Source organism: Juglans regia, chromosome 10, assembly GCF_001411555.2.
Source record: "Juglans regia cultivar Chandler chromosome 10, Walnut 2.0, whole genome shotgun sequence".
NCBI classification, from domain to species: domain Eukaryota; kingdom Viridiplantae; phylum Streptophyta; class Magnoliopsida; order Fagales; family Juglandaceae; genus Juglans; species Juglans regia.
The window spans coordinates 31,952,423-31,967,241 of record NC_049910.1 but is presented as its reverse complement, the minus strand read 5'-3'; the positions used below and the strand labels follow the sequence as shown (position 1 = coordinate 31,967,241).

Sequence of the window (14,819 nt, the reverse complement as noted above, 5' to 3'; positions counted from 1 at the left end):
TAGGGAATGGGATGGGATGGGATTTTTGAACTTTTTTCTAAATTTTTTCTTATAATTTAGAAATAATAGTGATATAGGGAATGGGATGGGGATGCTCTTACGCATCGTCCAACCGCAAAAAAGGAACAAACAAAAACACATGTCGTTCAATAAAAGAAAATAGGTTAAGAATTTGAGGAAAATTGTCTTTTCTTTTACTCTTTTATCTTGCCAAGAATTCGATCGAGTAAAATCGATTTCGCTCAACCGTCAAGTACGATGTTTGCATTTTTGTTCTTTCTTGATCTACCACAATATATTATAATTAAAGTTAAAAGGGATTAAATACTTTTAATTTTTAAATTATCTTTTGTTTTATATTTAAATTTTGTTACTCATCATTTTCACACACTACACGTCATATTTTTTTAAAAAATATTTTTTTTATTTTATTTTTCTTAAATTTATTGAATTATTCTATTTATCATTCATAAACCATACATTTTTTATTAGATCGATACTATCACACTATTTTCTTTTGGTCATCTTAACGTTTAAATTTGATATGATCATACTATTTTTCAGTTCTTGATGCATTGAGGGTCCATTAGGTAATACAATTGTTCTCAAGTATTTTTATTTATAGATGAAAAATAATGCATTTACAACTATTTTTTATAATTTTTATATAACCATGTTTTAAATGAAGATGTTTTTGTAAAATAACTTATAAAGGTAACATCACATTAAATAAATACCGTCATTTTACTTATAAAAAAAATAAATAAATACCGTCATTTTAACACATGGGTGTATAAAGGTTGTAAAAAGGAGTTGTACGATCTTTACAACTTTTTCAAATTCTCAAATAAAATATAAAAAAATAATAATTTTTTAAATTTTAAAATAAAAATTATATTCAAAAAATATATTCAAAAAATATTTTAACTTTATAATATTTTTATTCAATTTTTTTTTTTCCAAAATTCAATGAAACATTTTAACTTAAACTATATATATATATATATACTAAGATATTTTAAGTATCCAAACGTGGTGAGTGTTTAATTTATTAATACTAAGATATCTTACCACTAAATCAAGAGTACCCTTGGTTGTGAAAGAAAATGGTTCTAGTTCTAGTTCTAGAAGCTTTTGATTAGATTCTACGCACGAGTCTCTTTCTTGGATGGTTCATTGTAGTTAAATTATGAGAGGTGATCCTTAGGGTTTGTTTGGATACAAAAACCATCTCCCTTCATCTCATCTCATCATTACAATTTTTTCAAATTTTTACATAAAATATAATAAACAATTCAAATACTTTTTAAAATCTTAAAACAATAATAATATTAAAAAATAATATTCTAACAATATTTTATTTATCTCATCTAAAACCATCTCATCTCACTATACAAACCAACCCTTAATGTATAATATAGATTGTAGAATCTTATGTACTAATAGAATTTATAAATTGTTTGAATATTCCAAAAATAATTAACGAAAAAGTTCAAAAAGAAGAATTTATATGCTCAGCAGCCAAGGAATAATTAGATAAAGGAGAGAAGAAATAGGTTAGGCTTAAATGTAATTTTCATCCTCAAATTATAAACTATCAAATTAAACTTAACATATTGTACTTTTTTAAAGTTTCATGAATTGACAAATAGTATAATTATTCCAAATATGATAATTAAGACGATTAAAAATAGGCAACATCACCATCCTACATGATCAATTGGATCTTAACAAAGTGTACTGCTATTTTACAGCTAATATTTACCCAAACAATCAAGAAGTAGTGTTTACTGCAAGAAAATTGTTTATTTGCGACTAATTATTTTCAGTAAAATGATTATTTTCAGTTAAAATGAGTATGTTTTCATTGCAAACAAATAGTCACAAATACTCATTTTTCTTGTAATGAGATTACAGCATCAATCTTCTAAATCTGACCATTAATATCATTTGAAGTAGATAATATGGCACAATCTTATCGTGCTTACAGTAGAAGAGGGTAACATGTCATTGTGATAGTTTATGATGCAAATTAGGTAAAGATCAGGTTGTAGTGTGTGAGGTGAAGACCAAAAAGTCAAGACGCGCTGGAGAAAAGTTAGTTTGGGGGTCCAATTTTCTTTCAATGTCATTATCGAGGGACATCAGGCTTTTGGTGGTTGGTTCTTTTAGGGAAAAACAATTCTAGCTTTGTGGGTTTTATTTTTTATTGATTCATTGATATCATTCTGACCAATTCCTGAAATTTTAGGCCATTCGATCAAAACCCATCTGATCATCCATTTCATCATCATAGCCCAGAAATTTTCTTTTCTTAAAAAGATATCATAAATCTCATCCACAACAACAACGTACCATCCGATCGACAAGCCCAATGCTATGAACTACAGATCATGATCAGTAAGAGTTTTCTGGACAGACTGGTCTTGGTTATTGATTAATATTGCAGGAATTAATGATTTGTGAGGCTTGACAGAAACATAAAAGTGTTTCACAAATTCAGGTTAAGGAAATGTTTGAGGTTTCACATGAGAGATTTAGTAGCTTGAACAAGTGAACTACTGGCCCAGCAGGCTGTTATCCACCGTTTCCTCATAACTCTATCCATTCGGTTGACAGAAATTAAGTGCTAGCTGCTGCAGTAGTCTTGATCCAGAAACCCCATGCCAATGGATCTCATAAAGTTTTCACCACACAGAGAGAGAGAGAGAGAGAGCATATTTATCAAACATAAGGATACAGAACATGAGCTATATGTGATTTTTCAAGAGTTGCAGATGGAAAGAAAGCACAAAGCAGAGTCCCATATTACAAAGTTGAGAACTAGAATACGATATATATATATATATATATATATATATGTGGGTACGTATATTTTCAAGCATACTGCATATATACAAACTATATATTACGTAGAACCCACTGATTTGGGAGAGAAGGCAGTGGTTGAGGTATTGGCGGGCATGGAATTTGATCTCTTCATCCAGTTAGCCGATGAGCGATGAAACCTGCAACGGAACGACCCTTGGTGCGTCGTCGGTGAGCACAAGCACTGACCTTTTGGTGAACTTGAGGCCACGCCCACGCTTTGATCTCCTTTGCCACTTTTTGGGGACGTCGAGACCGTAAGGGCGCTACCATTAGAGGCCATGTATATTGGTCACGTACAAGCGAGAACTAATTGATCAAGGAGAAACTCCCAAGTCGCAAATGGCAGAGCTTTAAAGAGATATATATATATATATATATATATATATATATATATATATATATAATAGTTAGGAATTTGTGCTGTACATGATTTTATTTTTATGGGTATTGGCTGGGATGAGATCAGGTGTGTGCATAGAGCTTTACCTATATTCTTATCTGAAATGAGTAAAAATATTATCTTGTGAGTCGGGTTATTCTGCCGGCCGTTCAAATTGATTGCTTGTTATTTTTTTTTAATATTTTTTAATATTTTTAAAAAATAAAAAAAATATCAATATATTTAAAATTATTTTTTTTAATAATTAAAAAAATTAATTTATCAAACGGTCAAATTGAGCGCTATAACTTAGGAGGTAAACTAGTTTTTTCCTTATTCTGTTAGATGGTGAGAGGTATGAGCAAATAATGCAGTCGAGTCATTCCAAAATTTGATTCCTCCTTTTTTGTCCATAGCGTGAATAAAAAGCCAAACTATGCTCTCCTCATCTCTATCTAAATAGGATTGTGTTTAGTTGTTCAACTAAACTTAATTTATCTTAAATTAATTATTAATAAAATTTATTATTTTTTTAACTTTTCATCAAAAAAATTAAACTCATCTCAACTTAAAAAAATTAAATTGGCCATTTCAATAAAATCAAACAAATATTACTATTCATAACTCAATTCAACTCATCTCAACATCTAAACGTAGCCAAAAGTCCAAACTAAACTTTAGCTTTGTTTAGTTGAATTTACACTTTCAAAATAAGATGCATATATATGATACCATAAATAGTATTCTTTATTCTATATTTTATCTTTTTTATTATATTTATTTGCGTAAAACATTTTAAAGGATTTTTTTTTAAAAATAATAATAAACGTATGAAATCATTTAAAATATATCTATAATCAAGATATCATGATGAAATTTGTAATGGATCTTAATTTTAAATTTTGGATGGTTACTCATCATCATGATCCTGAATATATAGAGGGTAATAGATAACCTTCAAAAAGCACGAGTACTGCACACATGGCTGTGTGTACACTTGGCAGAGTATACACTTGGCGGATAATCTGATATAATTGGCCAAGTGATCTCACTGTCACACGAGTTTTGGCTAGAAGATTTCCGCCGATCTTAGTATTCTTCCACGTATGTGGTTGTGATAATTTGGAGGCTAGATCTCATGACTCATCTGATTATGGGGGCAAATGTTCATTGGATTGTTACGATGATCCTATATAAAAATGTAAAAAAATATTTATAATTGTGAATTGTGCAATCGCCACGTAATCGTTTTGAAAAAAGTGAATAAAATATGAGATTCATATAAAAAAAATAATATTTTAATAATAGATCTTACTCTTTTTTAAAACGATTACACAACATTTATGTACATTACAATTATATGTAAAATTACTCTATACAAATTTATCGAGAAGATTAACGAAGACTACTTTGCAGTAATCCCAAAACAGATTTGATTGGTTATCATTATCTTTTGAAACATCTATTGATCACGTGGAATCGAAAATTGAAATATCAAATTGAAAAAAATTTAAAATTCAAGGTAAAATTCGAAAAATGAACGTCCTTGGAAAATTGGGCAAAATGTTTGACTAATTTCATAAATAGAATGGTTTCAATATTTTGGACGTTGGTGTGTTTTTTGCCCTTTATGGGTATGTATTAATTAATTTCCCACATTAATTTTCAAACCTTTTTATTAATAGTCATGAGCATTAATTATCACTCTTATTGCTGCTGATGATCCTCATGTCCTTGTCTATACGTTATACGTAACTATCCAACCTTGTAAGTCACGAATGGATAAACTTCAATCAAGCATAACATGTATGTCTGTTCATAGCCAGTACTCCAGGCAGATCGTCATGATTTTTCTTTGATACTATCGATTTTTCTTTCCTGTATTTTGAACACGTGCAACTTGAATCTATTTACAAGTTTTTTGTATAAATTATTCACTTGATAAAAAAGAAAAGTAATGCTCAATATAATTTCAAATGAGCCTTATCAGGTAGAAATGATTTGGTGCATCAAATCACGTATCGACATTAATATAGTTTCTTTCATTGAAAAAAAAATAAAAAATAAAAATTTTAAGAAAAGAAGAAGATCATCTGTCTCACGAAAATCATTTCTGTCTTCAATTCATACCGTTTTATTAAACGGATGCTTTACATATCAATATCGGTGTGCGGTTTGATGAGCGAATTCGCTTGCAAAAAGACTTTTCCTTTTAAAATTAACAAACCTTACACATTGGTGTTGGAAAAAAAAAATGGGACCTACCATTACAAATAATTTTTTTTTTTTTATATTTGTTTCAAATTTTTTATTTAAAATAAATAAATAAATAGGACTTGCATATTTTAAAACTATCAAATTATTTTCCAATTTTATTAATGCCATTTTTATCTATTTTGTTGTTTAAACATGCGAGGTTTTGATGGGGAGGAGGATAGATTAATACCAGAATCTTAAAATGAGGTTTGAGTAAGATCGAATCATAATATATAGAAGTAAATAAGAATGAAGTTCTAATTCATTGAAAGCAAAACAAAATGAACCCAACTGGTTTTCTATTACGTACCAATCGTAACGTACAACCATACATTTCAACTTCAGGGAACTCGTCTTGGAAGCGTAACGTACACCATATAAATTGCTGCAAACCTCATTCTCCTTATTTGAAATTGAGAAATGTGGTATTTAATCTTGAGGCCTGGTTTAGTTATACAGACTAAATCATCTCATCTCATATAATTATTATAATTTTTTCAAACTCACACACAAAATATAATAAACAATTCAACTTTTTTAAATTTTAAAATAAAAATTATATTATAATAATATTTTATTCAACGTTCAACTTTTATTTTATCTTACCTCAACTCACCTGTGTAACCAAATCAAACCTCAATTTTATCATATTCTTTTTTTTGTTTTTTATAAGAAAACAAACTTTCATTCATAAGAAGAAATTACATGTCAATCTGATCAAACCAAAGTGCATGAGTTACAAACGCTGGAACCTCGTCCCACCACATCTGCACATCATCTACATTCTATGCAAACCGTGCTAAAGTATGGACCACCCCATTTCCATCCCTATAAACATGTTGAACATTTGAATTTCTGAAAAGTTGCATGAGCCCTTTAACATCCTGAATCAGATTCCCATTTGATGATAAAGACTCTTGGCTATCTTGCAATTCCTGTACCACAACTATATAGTTAGATTCGACCACCAAGTTAGGAATCTCAAGTGGAAGACAAAATTGTAGTCCTCTCAACACAGCTAGCAGCTCGATTGTAGCAGGTTCATCAACAAAATCCTCCTTTTTGGTTGCTGCCATAACCACCTGCCCAGCCTCATCCCGTAGGACCACCCCTATTCCAACTTTCCCCACATCTGCAACCATTGCACTATCAACATTTAGCTTTAAGAAACCTGGTGGAGGTGGCTTCCATTTGCAAAGTTTTCCTCTTTCCATAGCATTAGAAGTTTTTAGCTGTATAAAGGTCTTTTGTAAAGATAAAGCATGGTTCACTGCAGCCAAAGGGTCAATCACAATTTTTCCATCATCATCTTATTTTTTCTATTCCATAAACTCCAACCAATCAGGAAAAACAAAGTTAAATCTACTGCATTGCCTCTATCTAGAACAAGCCAAACCTGGTCCAAGAAGGTTGCCTGCTGCTGACCGTGCTACACTAAAGGGAGATACTGCATCCATACCAATCGGATATGAGAACAAAAAAGAATAGCATGTGCTACATTCTCCCCATTATCCTGACAGAAATGTTGATTCATGGGCTAGGTTTTAAGTGATTTTTCTATTTAAGCGATTGACTATGAAATAACTTATTTGATTGGATATGATAAATTTCACGACGAATATATAATAACATCCTGTTTCATAATTACAGAGATGATTGAGCATTGAAAAAGAAAAAATTTCCACCTTTCTGAAAATCCAATTCATACAACCAATTTCTTTGCTAAAACTAGCTAATATGCAATAGTTGTGTAAAAATTTGTTTAATAATGAGATCTTAAAATTTTTTTTACAAAGAGATTATCTTCATGAAATCGTACATGCCAACTGATTAAATTAGGTGAAAAAATATCTTAAAAGCAAACTCATATTCTTTTTAAGCAAATAATTTTATTATAATAATTCAAAATACAATATGAGAATTCATTGTTTAAGAGCCCATATGACCATAGGCCTAACAATGTGATATGCAGTGGCGGAACCAGAAATTTGTTATAGAGAGGGTCGAGCAAAGTTAAAATTATAATAAAATATTTTTTATTCTATTTTTGAGTCAAAATAATTTTGTAGAAGAGATTAAGATAACATTTTAGAGAGAAAACCAACACAATATGAGATAATATAATCCTATTAAATCATAAAAACACTAATACAAATTTTTTTTTTTTTTTAAACTTTGGGGAGGCCATGGCCCCCCCGCCCTATGTAGGTCCGCCACTGGTGATATGATAACGCCGATAAATTAAGGTGGTTGTTTTGTCCACTTATTACGGGATAACTACTATCTATCTATACCCTCAACACTTTACAAATAACAAATAAAGGTAATAAAAATGTGACTTTTACATCTATACTCATATTGAGATCATACTTGTCTAATTTAGGCATGAGTTTTATTGGATGTACAGTACCGTCCTCTCATCTATTACGGATCATCTAGATGGTTGATAGTGTGAAACGTACGTCCTCTACATATCCATGTCTGTTGTGGAGGGGTGTGGATGGTAGACCCAGGAACTGTATAGAGCGATGATGTGGTTATTAGGGCTCGAGTAATGGGCAACACATGGGACCTTCACGCCACTTTTTTTGTGACCCTTCCTTTTAGATTCGTTTGCTCGGAAATCGAATGGTATAATGCGTAGAGGTTGGAGGTGGTAGGAAAGCGATAGATCGACTATATTTTCCATCATAAATGTGAATACATGCGTAAAAATTTGACATGCATGACTTTATAAACCAAAGAGGATAGAAGGAAGGGAGAGAGGCGTCAGCTCGCCCAATCAACGGGCTCTTTCTTTCTTTGTTATTCCAATAATATCGTTGTTGTTGTCGGTATAAGTCTCTATCAACCCACATTATCAATGATTTGATGATCAACTCTAAGCAAATTGTGAACAATGATATTTTAATATATTTTATATAAAAATTTATAAAATTATAATAATAAAATAAAATAATTTCACTATCTAAACGGGACAGTTTGCAGCCTTTTGTATGTATTTTTTTCACAAATGCATTATGCTCTTCCTACAACTAAAATTGGAGTTCAATGGCAATCCCTTCAACTTGTAATACTCTAGAACTCTAGCACCTTACAACAATTTAGGGTGGTTTTAGATACACAAACCTATCTATCTTATTTTATAATTATAATTTTTTTAAATTTTTATATAAAAATATAATAAATAATTTAATTTTTTTAAATCTTAAAATAAAAATAATACTAAAAAATTATATTTAATAATATTTTATTCAACTTTAAAAAAAAAAATCTCATCTCATCTGAACTCTATATCCAAAATAATCTCTAAATCGTCTCAAAAATAGTTTTTGCGGAGATACGTTAATAATGCATCATGCCAAAGAATATATATAGGACCGACCCAATTGGTTGGAATCATTTTAAAATTATAGTATTTCTGAAACAATATAAATGTCCAAAAAGTAAAAAAAAATATATATATATAAATATATATATAATAAGGATGAAAATTTGATTTTCTAATTAAGTTAATTAACCCAAAGGTAAAAGTCATAAAAGTGGATCTTTGTGGCAAAATAAAAATTTAAGAAAAAAAATTAGAAAAAAATGAGTTCAGTTGCGTTTTGATAGTAAAATATTTTAAAGTATTTTTTAAATAATAATAAAAAAATAATAATAAATAATTATAGAATATTAAATAATAATAAATAATAATAAAATAGATAAAAAATAATAAGATATTTCCAAAATATCTAAAAAATACCTTAATATTCACTTAAGCCTAAAAAGCAACTTAACAGTCAACGGACAAACTACCAGTCCCATTTTATGGAAACCGCTATTGCCACTTCCATTTTTCGTTTTTCCAAGTTTCCCACCCCTCAACAATCAACATTCAAGTAAACTGATCCAAAGTTTCGTGGAAGTAGCAAACTCTTCTCCGCTGATAGCATTTTCCATCCCCCTTTTCCTCCTTGTGGTGTACGGCGTACGCCGTTCTCAAAGCGCGTCACCTCTTTCGCTCCCCTGCCCCAGATTTCGCTTTCAAAACTGATAACTCTCTGCAGACCTCTGTTTCTCTTTCGATTTGGATTCTTTGAAGACTTTCTTTATCCATTGGGCTGGGGATGGCGAGGACAGGCAACAAGAACGTACAAGCCAAGCTGGTGGGTATGTCTTCCTTATTTTTCATAAAAGTTGCTCAAATTAGGAAAAGGGTTTTAACTATATCACGCATTGATGAGATTTTGGAGACAGAAATTTAAAAGCTTTTTTGCATGCAGCATTTAAGATTTTTTGTTTGGGTAGCTTCGAGTGCCAATTAGTTTTCGTATTCTCAACCAGTTGAAGATATTTATATGCTGATTAATAGTTCCAAAGAGAATTATCTGTCAAAACTTATGCTTTAATTACTCTATGCCATTGTGTGAAGCCTGGAGGAACTCTATGATTTTATGATTGTAGATGGCTTTCATGAATGCCTGCCAGCTAAACGGATTCTGTGTTCTGAGAAATTCTTGTTTCTATTTTGTTGCCACTTGTCCTTGTATGAACTTGATGAGCTTGATTGCTGATGATATATCATTTATAGATTGTTGGTCCTATTTTCTTATGCAGATATTACCGGTTTAATAATCCACTCGGGGGCTAGATGTTTTAGTATTTTGGAGTACTTCCAATTTTAAGTACTCCCTATTTGCAAAAGTAAACAATCATTTATACATTGTTAATTCATAAGCGAAGTCGGTTTGCTTTAATCTTATTGTAGCATGGTGGGTATGATCCATGCCTATCCACCAAAAATGCAAGGAAGTTTCTGACTTGTTACGTATTTGCTGTTACTTGTAGGAATTATGAAAGTTGAAATTTTTATAAAGATAAATTCGTATGAAAGAACTCTTTGCTAGATATAGTTGTGCATTGTGGTGGAATAGTTTCACCGGATAATTAGTAAAAGGGAAAACTTTTGTTATTTTTGACACTATCAAGCTTTCCCTAGGTACTTCTTGGGGACATGGGAACCGGAAAAACAAGTTTGGTATTGAGATTTGTCAAAGGCCAATTCTTTGAGTACCAGGTTCATTTTCATTTGCTTCACTATATCTTCACTCTCTTTTTCCTTCCTCAAAATCATGATAGTGTACAACTTCTAACATGAGCATAAGTTGCAGGAGTCAACTATTGGAGCGGCCTTCTTCACTCAGGTCTTGTCATTAAATGAAGCCACTATAAAATTTGATATATGGGACACAGCAGGGCAAGAGCGTTACCATAGTTTGGCTCCAATGTACTATCGTGGTGCAGCTGCAGCTGTTGTGGTTTATGACATTACAAGCATGGTACCTATTCGTCAAGCTTCTAAAATTTTTATTTGGTTGCATTTTACATGTTAATCATACTTATAAAAATAAAATAAAATTACATGTTAATCATCATCTAGGATTAGTTTTATGCCAGCTTTTTAGGTGTTCATTTCTACTTCCTACTAATATTATCATTAGTTTTTTAATCTAAATTTAAGCAGGCAGTGCAACACCAGTACTATGCTTTATTTGCCAATTTCCTTAATTCCTATTATAGCGTTTTGATTCCTTTTCATTGAATATTGTGGTGTTAAAATGGACCTGCATGGTCTTAGAGAAGTTACCCCTGCTTTTATTATTCCTGGTGATTTGTGAGCATCTATTGGTGTGTTGTCGGACGGAAAGATAAAAAAATTAGATGTTCTGACCTGGAGAATACTAGAAAGTACATTCACATGAGATTGCGTAATTATGTGTTCAAATATGTTCTAGAGCTGATAGAACAAATTCAAAATATTCAAGTAGGAGATGGTAAGAGAGTTATAAAATATCCACACAAAAAAGAAGTTATGAGATATCTATGGGTTTCTCTGAACAATAATCCATGCTGATCATAGTCTTAGATCTGTCGGTCATTTTTTGGATACTTCTTTAAGTAGTATGGGCAACAAAAATCTGCATTTAGAACTTCTTGTCAGTAGTCGGAGTAATATAGTTTCAAATAGAATCTGACTCTTTAAAATTGTGGGTGAATTGTCTTCAGGATTCATTTGTACGGGCCAAAAAGTGGGTTCAAGAATTGCAAAGACAAGGTAATTGACAGCAATTGATGAAGTCGATCTCATACAAGCAGAGGCTAAAACTATACTCATAGAATCTTTGTTTTTTTATTGCCTGTTCTCTCTTTGTCGTGAAATTTGCAAGCTGTGATACTTTGATTCAGGATAATAAAATTCCTTACACTTGAGGTGCACAGATTAGGACTATCCATTAAGTGAGGCCTCTGTGGCAGCCACATGGGTTGCATGTAAACCCTTATCCATGGGTGGTTACCTGCGCAATTAGTGCAATGGATTGCTTGTCCTATCTTCCCTTTAGGTCCAACATATTATATGCTACTTTGCACCCTCCGTATTTTCATCTCTTGTGGAATTATAATAGTCCATACTACAATTAGTTCAGTGTATGCTTCACTATCTTCAAAGTACGTGTGAACCAATTTTGCTTCAGGGATCCAAAAACCACTGAGTGTGTATATGTTACCAAAACAATACTTGCCACTGTTGTTTTGGACCTTTGGCATTCAGTTGGATAATATTTTAATAATTCTGAAAAAATGTCTTCTCACAATTTTTTAAGATTTTCACCACCCTTTAAGTTGATTGAGTTTTAGATTATCTGATTAAAACCTTAACCAGTATTAATGTGAAATCAAACTCAAGGTCATCTATTGGCTGGACTTATCTCATTCAACACGATATTATGACTATTATTGAGCAAATACCATAATAGTCAAGTGAATTTATTTCAACAGCTGACTACTTTCATATTTTACTAAATCAGGAAATTCAAATTTGATAATGTTCTTGGTTGCCAACAAGGCTGACTTGGAAGAGAAGAGAAAAGTGGCGGTCGAGGTATTTATAGTCCAACATTCTTGCTCACTATCATTATATTGTTAGTATTTAAACATAGTCAACGGCATATTGGTGCGCACCTAGACATTTGGGGAGGGCTCTCAACCTAGGCTTTGCCATAGGCCCTAAGAATGCCGAGGTGATAGCCTTGGCTAGGATAGGAGACTAGTTCGCCCACTTCTCATTTTGCAGAAGTGCACTTCATCTAAGAGAGGGACTCATAATAAGCATGATAGCTTTCTAAGGGTGCATTCTGTATTTGTGATTTGGCGAGGAGAGAATTTTTCAAATTTTCAAGCTTTATATATGCTACTTGTGTTGATGCCTTCGCCAAAGGTTTTTAATCCTCTGTAAAAATAATTGCAGGAAGGTGAGCAGTATGCTAATGAAAATGGCTTGGTTTTTCTTGAAACATCTGCAAAATCTGCACAGAATGTGAACGAGCTCTTCTATGAGATAGGTAAGTACATCATCTCTGTATTTCATGTTTAATGTTTTGCATTGAACACTTTGATTGGATAGTGCATGTCCAATTTGATCTGAAAGTGCCATATCAACTGTATCTGGAATATGAGATTGATTCAACCCTTCAAATTTTTGGCATGCTCCTATTTGATCTGAAATAAAGAAAGAAATAAGAATTATAAAATAAAGAAGGGGGCCAAAGGTCATTTATAAATTACTGCTTCAAAAAAGGTTCTTAATTGGATAGTGTATGTCCACTGGTGGCTTCATCGTCTATTGACAGTTTTTGTTGATACGGCCCTGCCAGTTATCCATGTATGGCGACATCAACTAACTCTGAAGTCCGGTTCTGTGTTTTTCCCAGAACTTCTTTTACCATGCTTATAGACACAAGTTGTTTTCCTTTTCTGCAGCAAAGAGATTGGCAAAAGCTAACCCTTCACGCACAGCTGGAATGAAATTACAGAGTAGATCACAAGGAAGTCGACGAAGGCTGTTTTGTTGCTCTGCATGATATCCATACTTGCTATATCATACTGTACGTAATCCTTGCAATCTTACGTACAAAAAATCAGTAGGTCATCCCCCTTTTTTATTTAATATTAGTAGTTGGCCTGCTAATACGGGGTAATAGTTAAAATTATTAAGCAAGAATAATATAATTAAGTTAACATACTTCAAGCCATTATGCAATAAATAGAAATTTAAAAGTCCCAATGTTAGCAGCCTCTCTCCCATTGTTAGTATTTAATGAAAGGGCATATTAAGATTTAATCCAAAATAATGAGAGAAAATGAGAGATGCTAACGTGGGTGAATATGAAAATGCATTGTAAGATTACTCCAAAACCATTGGAGAGAAGACAAGCGATGTTGACTTGGATGGCTGATTGCAAAACTCATTAGAGATTAATGCTTCCAGTGTAATATTTTATAATAGATTTGAAAAAATGAAGTCAAAAGTGATGGTCCAAACCTCCATTATTTTGAAGATCCATCATTGATCAAGCTACCTTAGCTGTTGGTGATGTAATAAATTAGTGCTTAGATATAGAATAATCCATACACTTTGGATTGACTCGAAGAAGTTTTGGTTTCCCTAATTTTGCCTTACATCTTATTAATTACCAGGTTTTCCTCGGCCATCACTTTGTAAGGGCGTCACTCAATCAGATGGAAATTCATCGTGGCTGATCAAAGGTTGAAGACTGATTTGCAAAGCTGCTCAAACATGTTGTAAGAATATTTGTTTTATGTACATCTCAAGATCTCATTAGAGAGAGGTAATGACACTTTCAAACATCCTACATACTCCTGTATGTGCAAGACAATGATTATCGAACTCAAAAGTGAATTAGACACCGGAATAAGAAGTGTCAATGCTAAAGAGAAAAAAAGAAAAAACACTTGGTTACTCAGCCCGTTTGGTTTCGAGCTTGAAAAGTATTTTTAGCTGTTTTAAAAGCTCGAATGCAGTATGCACCACTGCGAATAGTTCAAACAAAACAACTGGGGATCGATGCATGTTTCAATAAGCAGTGCAGACAAATAGTAGGCAAATAAGGAAAAGGGCGTTCTACTTATCATCCCTACACCACACACCACATTTGATTACGCATATATATATATATATATGTATATGTATTACGTATACATATATAACATCTAGGTTATCAAAGTTTATAGCAAGGACTGATGACTGCTTCCCCTTTTTAAGCTTAAATATAAAATGAATATCTGAATTCTCATGTTTATATAAATCGAGACTGTCATTTCATTGTCATGTAAAAAAATCACAAAACTATATGTATCAGGAGAATATAAAATATAGTTTAAATTAAAACTCAACGTGTGTTAGAATAAAAATTAAATTAATAAAACTTAAAGACTCCATTGTTCGTTCTAACTTGATTTATTTATATTA

At 31.8% G+C, this 14,819-nt stretch overlaps 1 protein-coding gene across 2 annotated transcripts; it reads left to right on the top strand.

The window, feature by feature from the left end:
* Positions 1 to 9,355: 9,355 nt before the first annotated feature.
* On the top strand, positions 9,356 to 14,326 carry LOC109004658 (ras-related protein RHN1-like). Of its 2 annotated transcripts, none has more exons than XM_018983290.2 (8): positions 9,356 to 9,657; positions 10,491 to 10,568; positions 10,663 to 10,830; positions 11,558 to 11,606; positions 12,358 to 12,431; positions 12,798 to 12,891; positions 13,310 to 13,434; positions 14,027 to 14,326. In XM_018983290.2, the coding sequence occupies exons 1-7, from the start codon at positions 9,619 to 9,621 to the stop codon at positions 13,408 to 13,410; spliced, it is 603 nt and encodes a 200-aa protein (XP_018838835.1). In that variant the 5' UTR covers positions 9,356 to 9,618; the 3' UTR covers positions 13,411 to 13,434; positions 14,027 to 14,326. The 2 variants fall into 2 exon arrangements, with proteins under 2 accessions (XP_018838835.1, XP_035550274.1); XM_035694381.1 differs by having other exon boundaries at positions 9,395 to 9,661.
* Positions 14,327 to 14,819: the final 493 nt, after the last annotated feature.

Coding starts and splice junctions, on each gene's coding strand:
- LOC109004658 (XM_018983290.2), top strand. CDS start 9,619: ATGGCGAGGACAGGCAACAAGAACGTACAAGCCAAGCTG. Junction 10,831..11,557: donor TTTATGACATTACAAGCATG/GTACCTATTCGT, acceptor AATTGTCTTCAG/GATTCATTTGTACGGGCCAA. Junction 12,432..12,797: donor AGAGAAAAGTGGCGGTCGAG/GTATTTATAGTC, acceptor AAATAATTGCAG/GAAGGTGAGCAGTATGCTAA.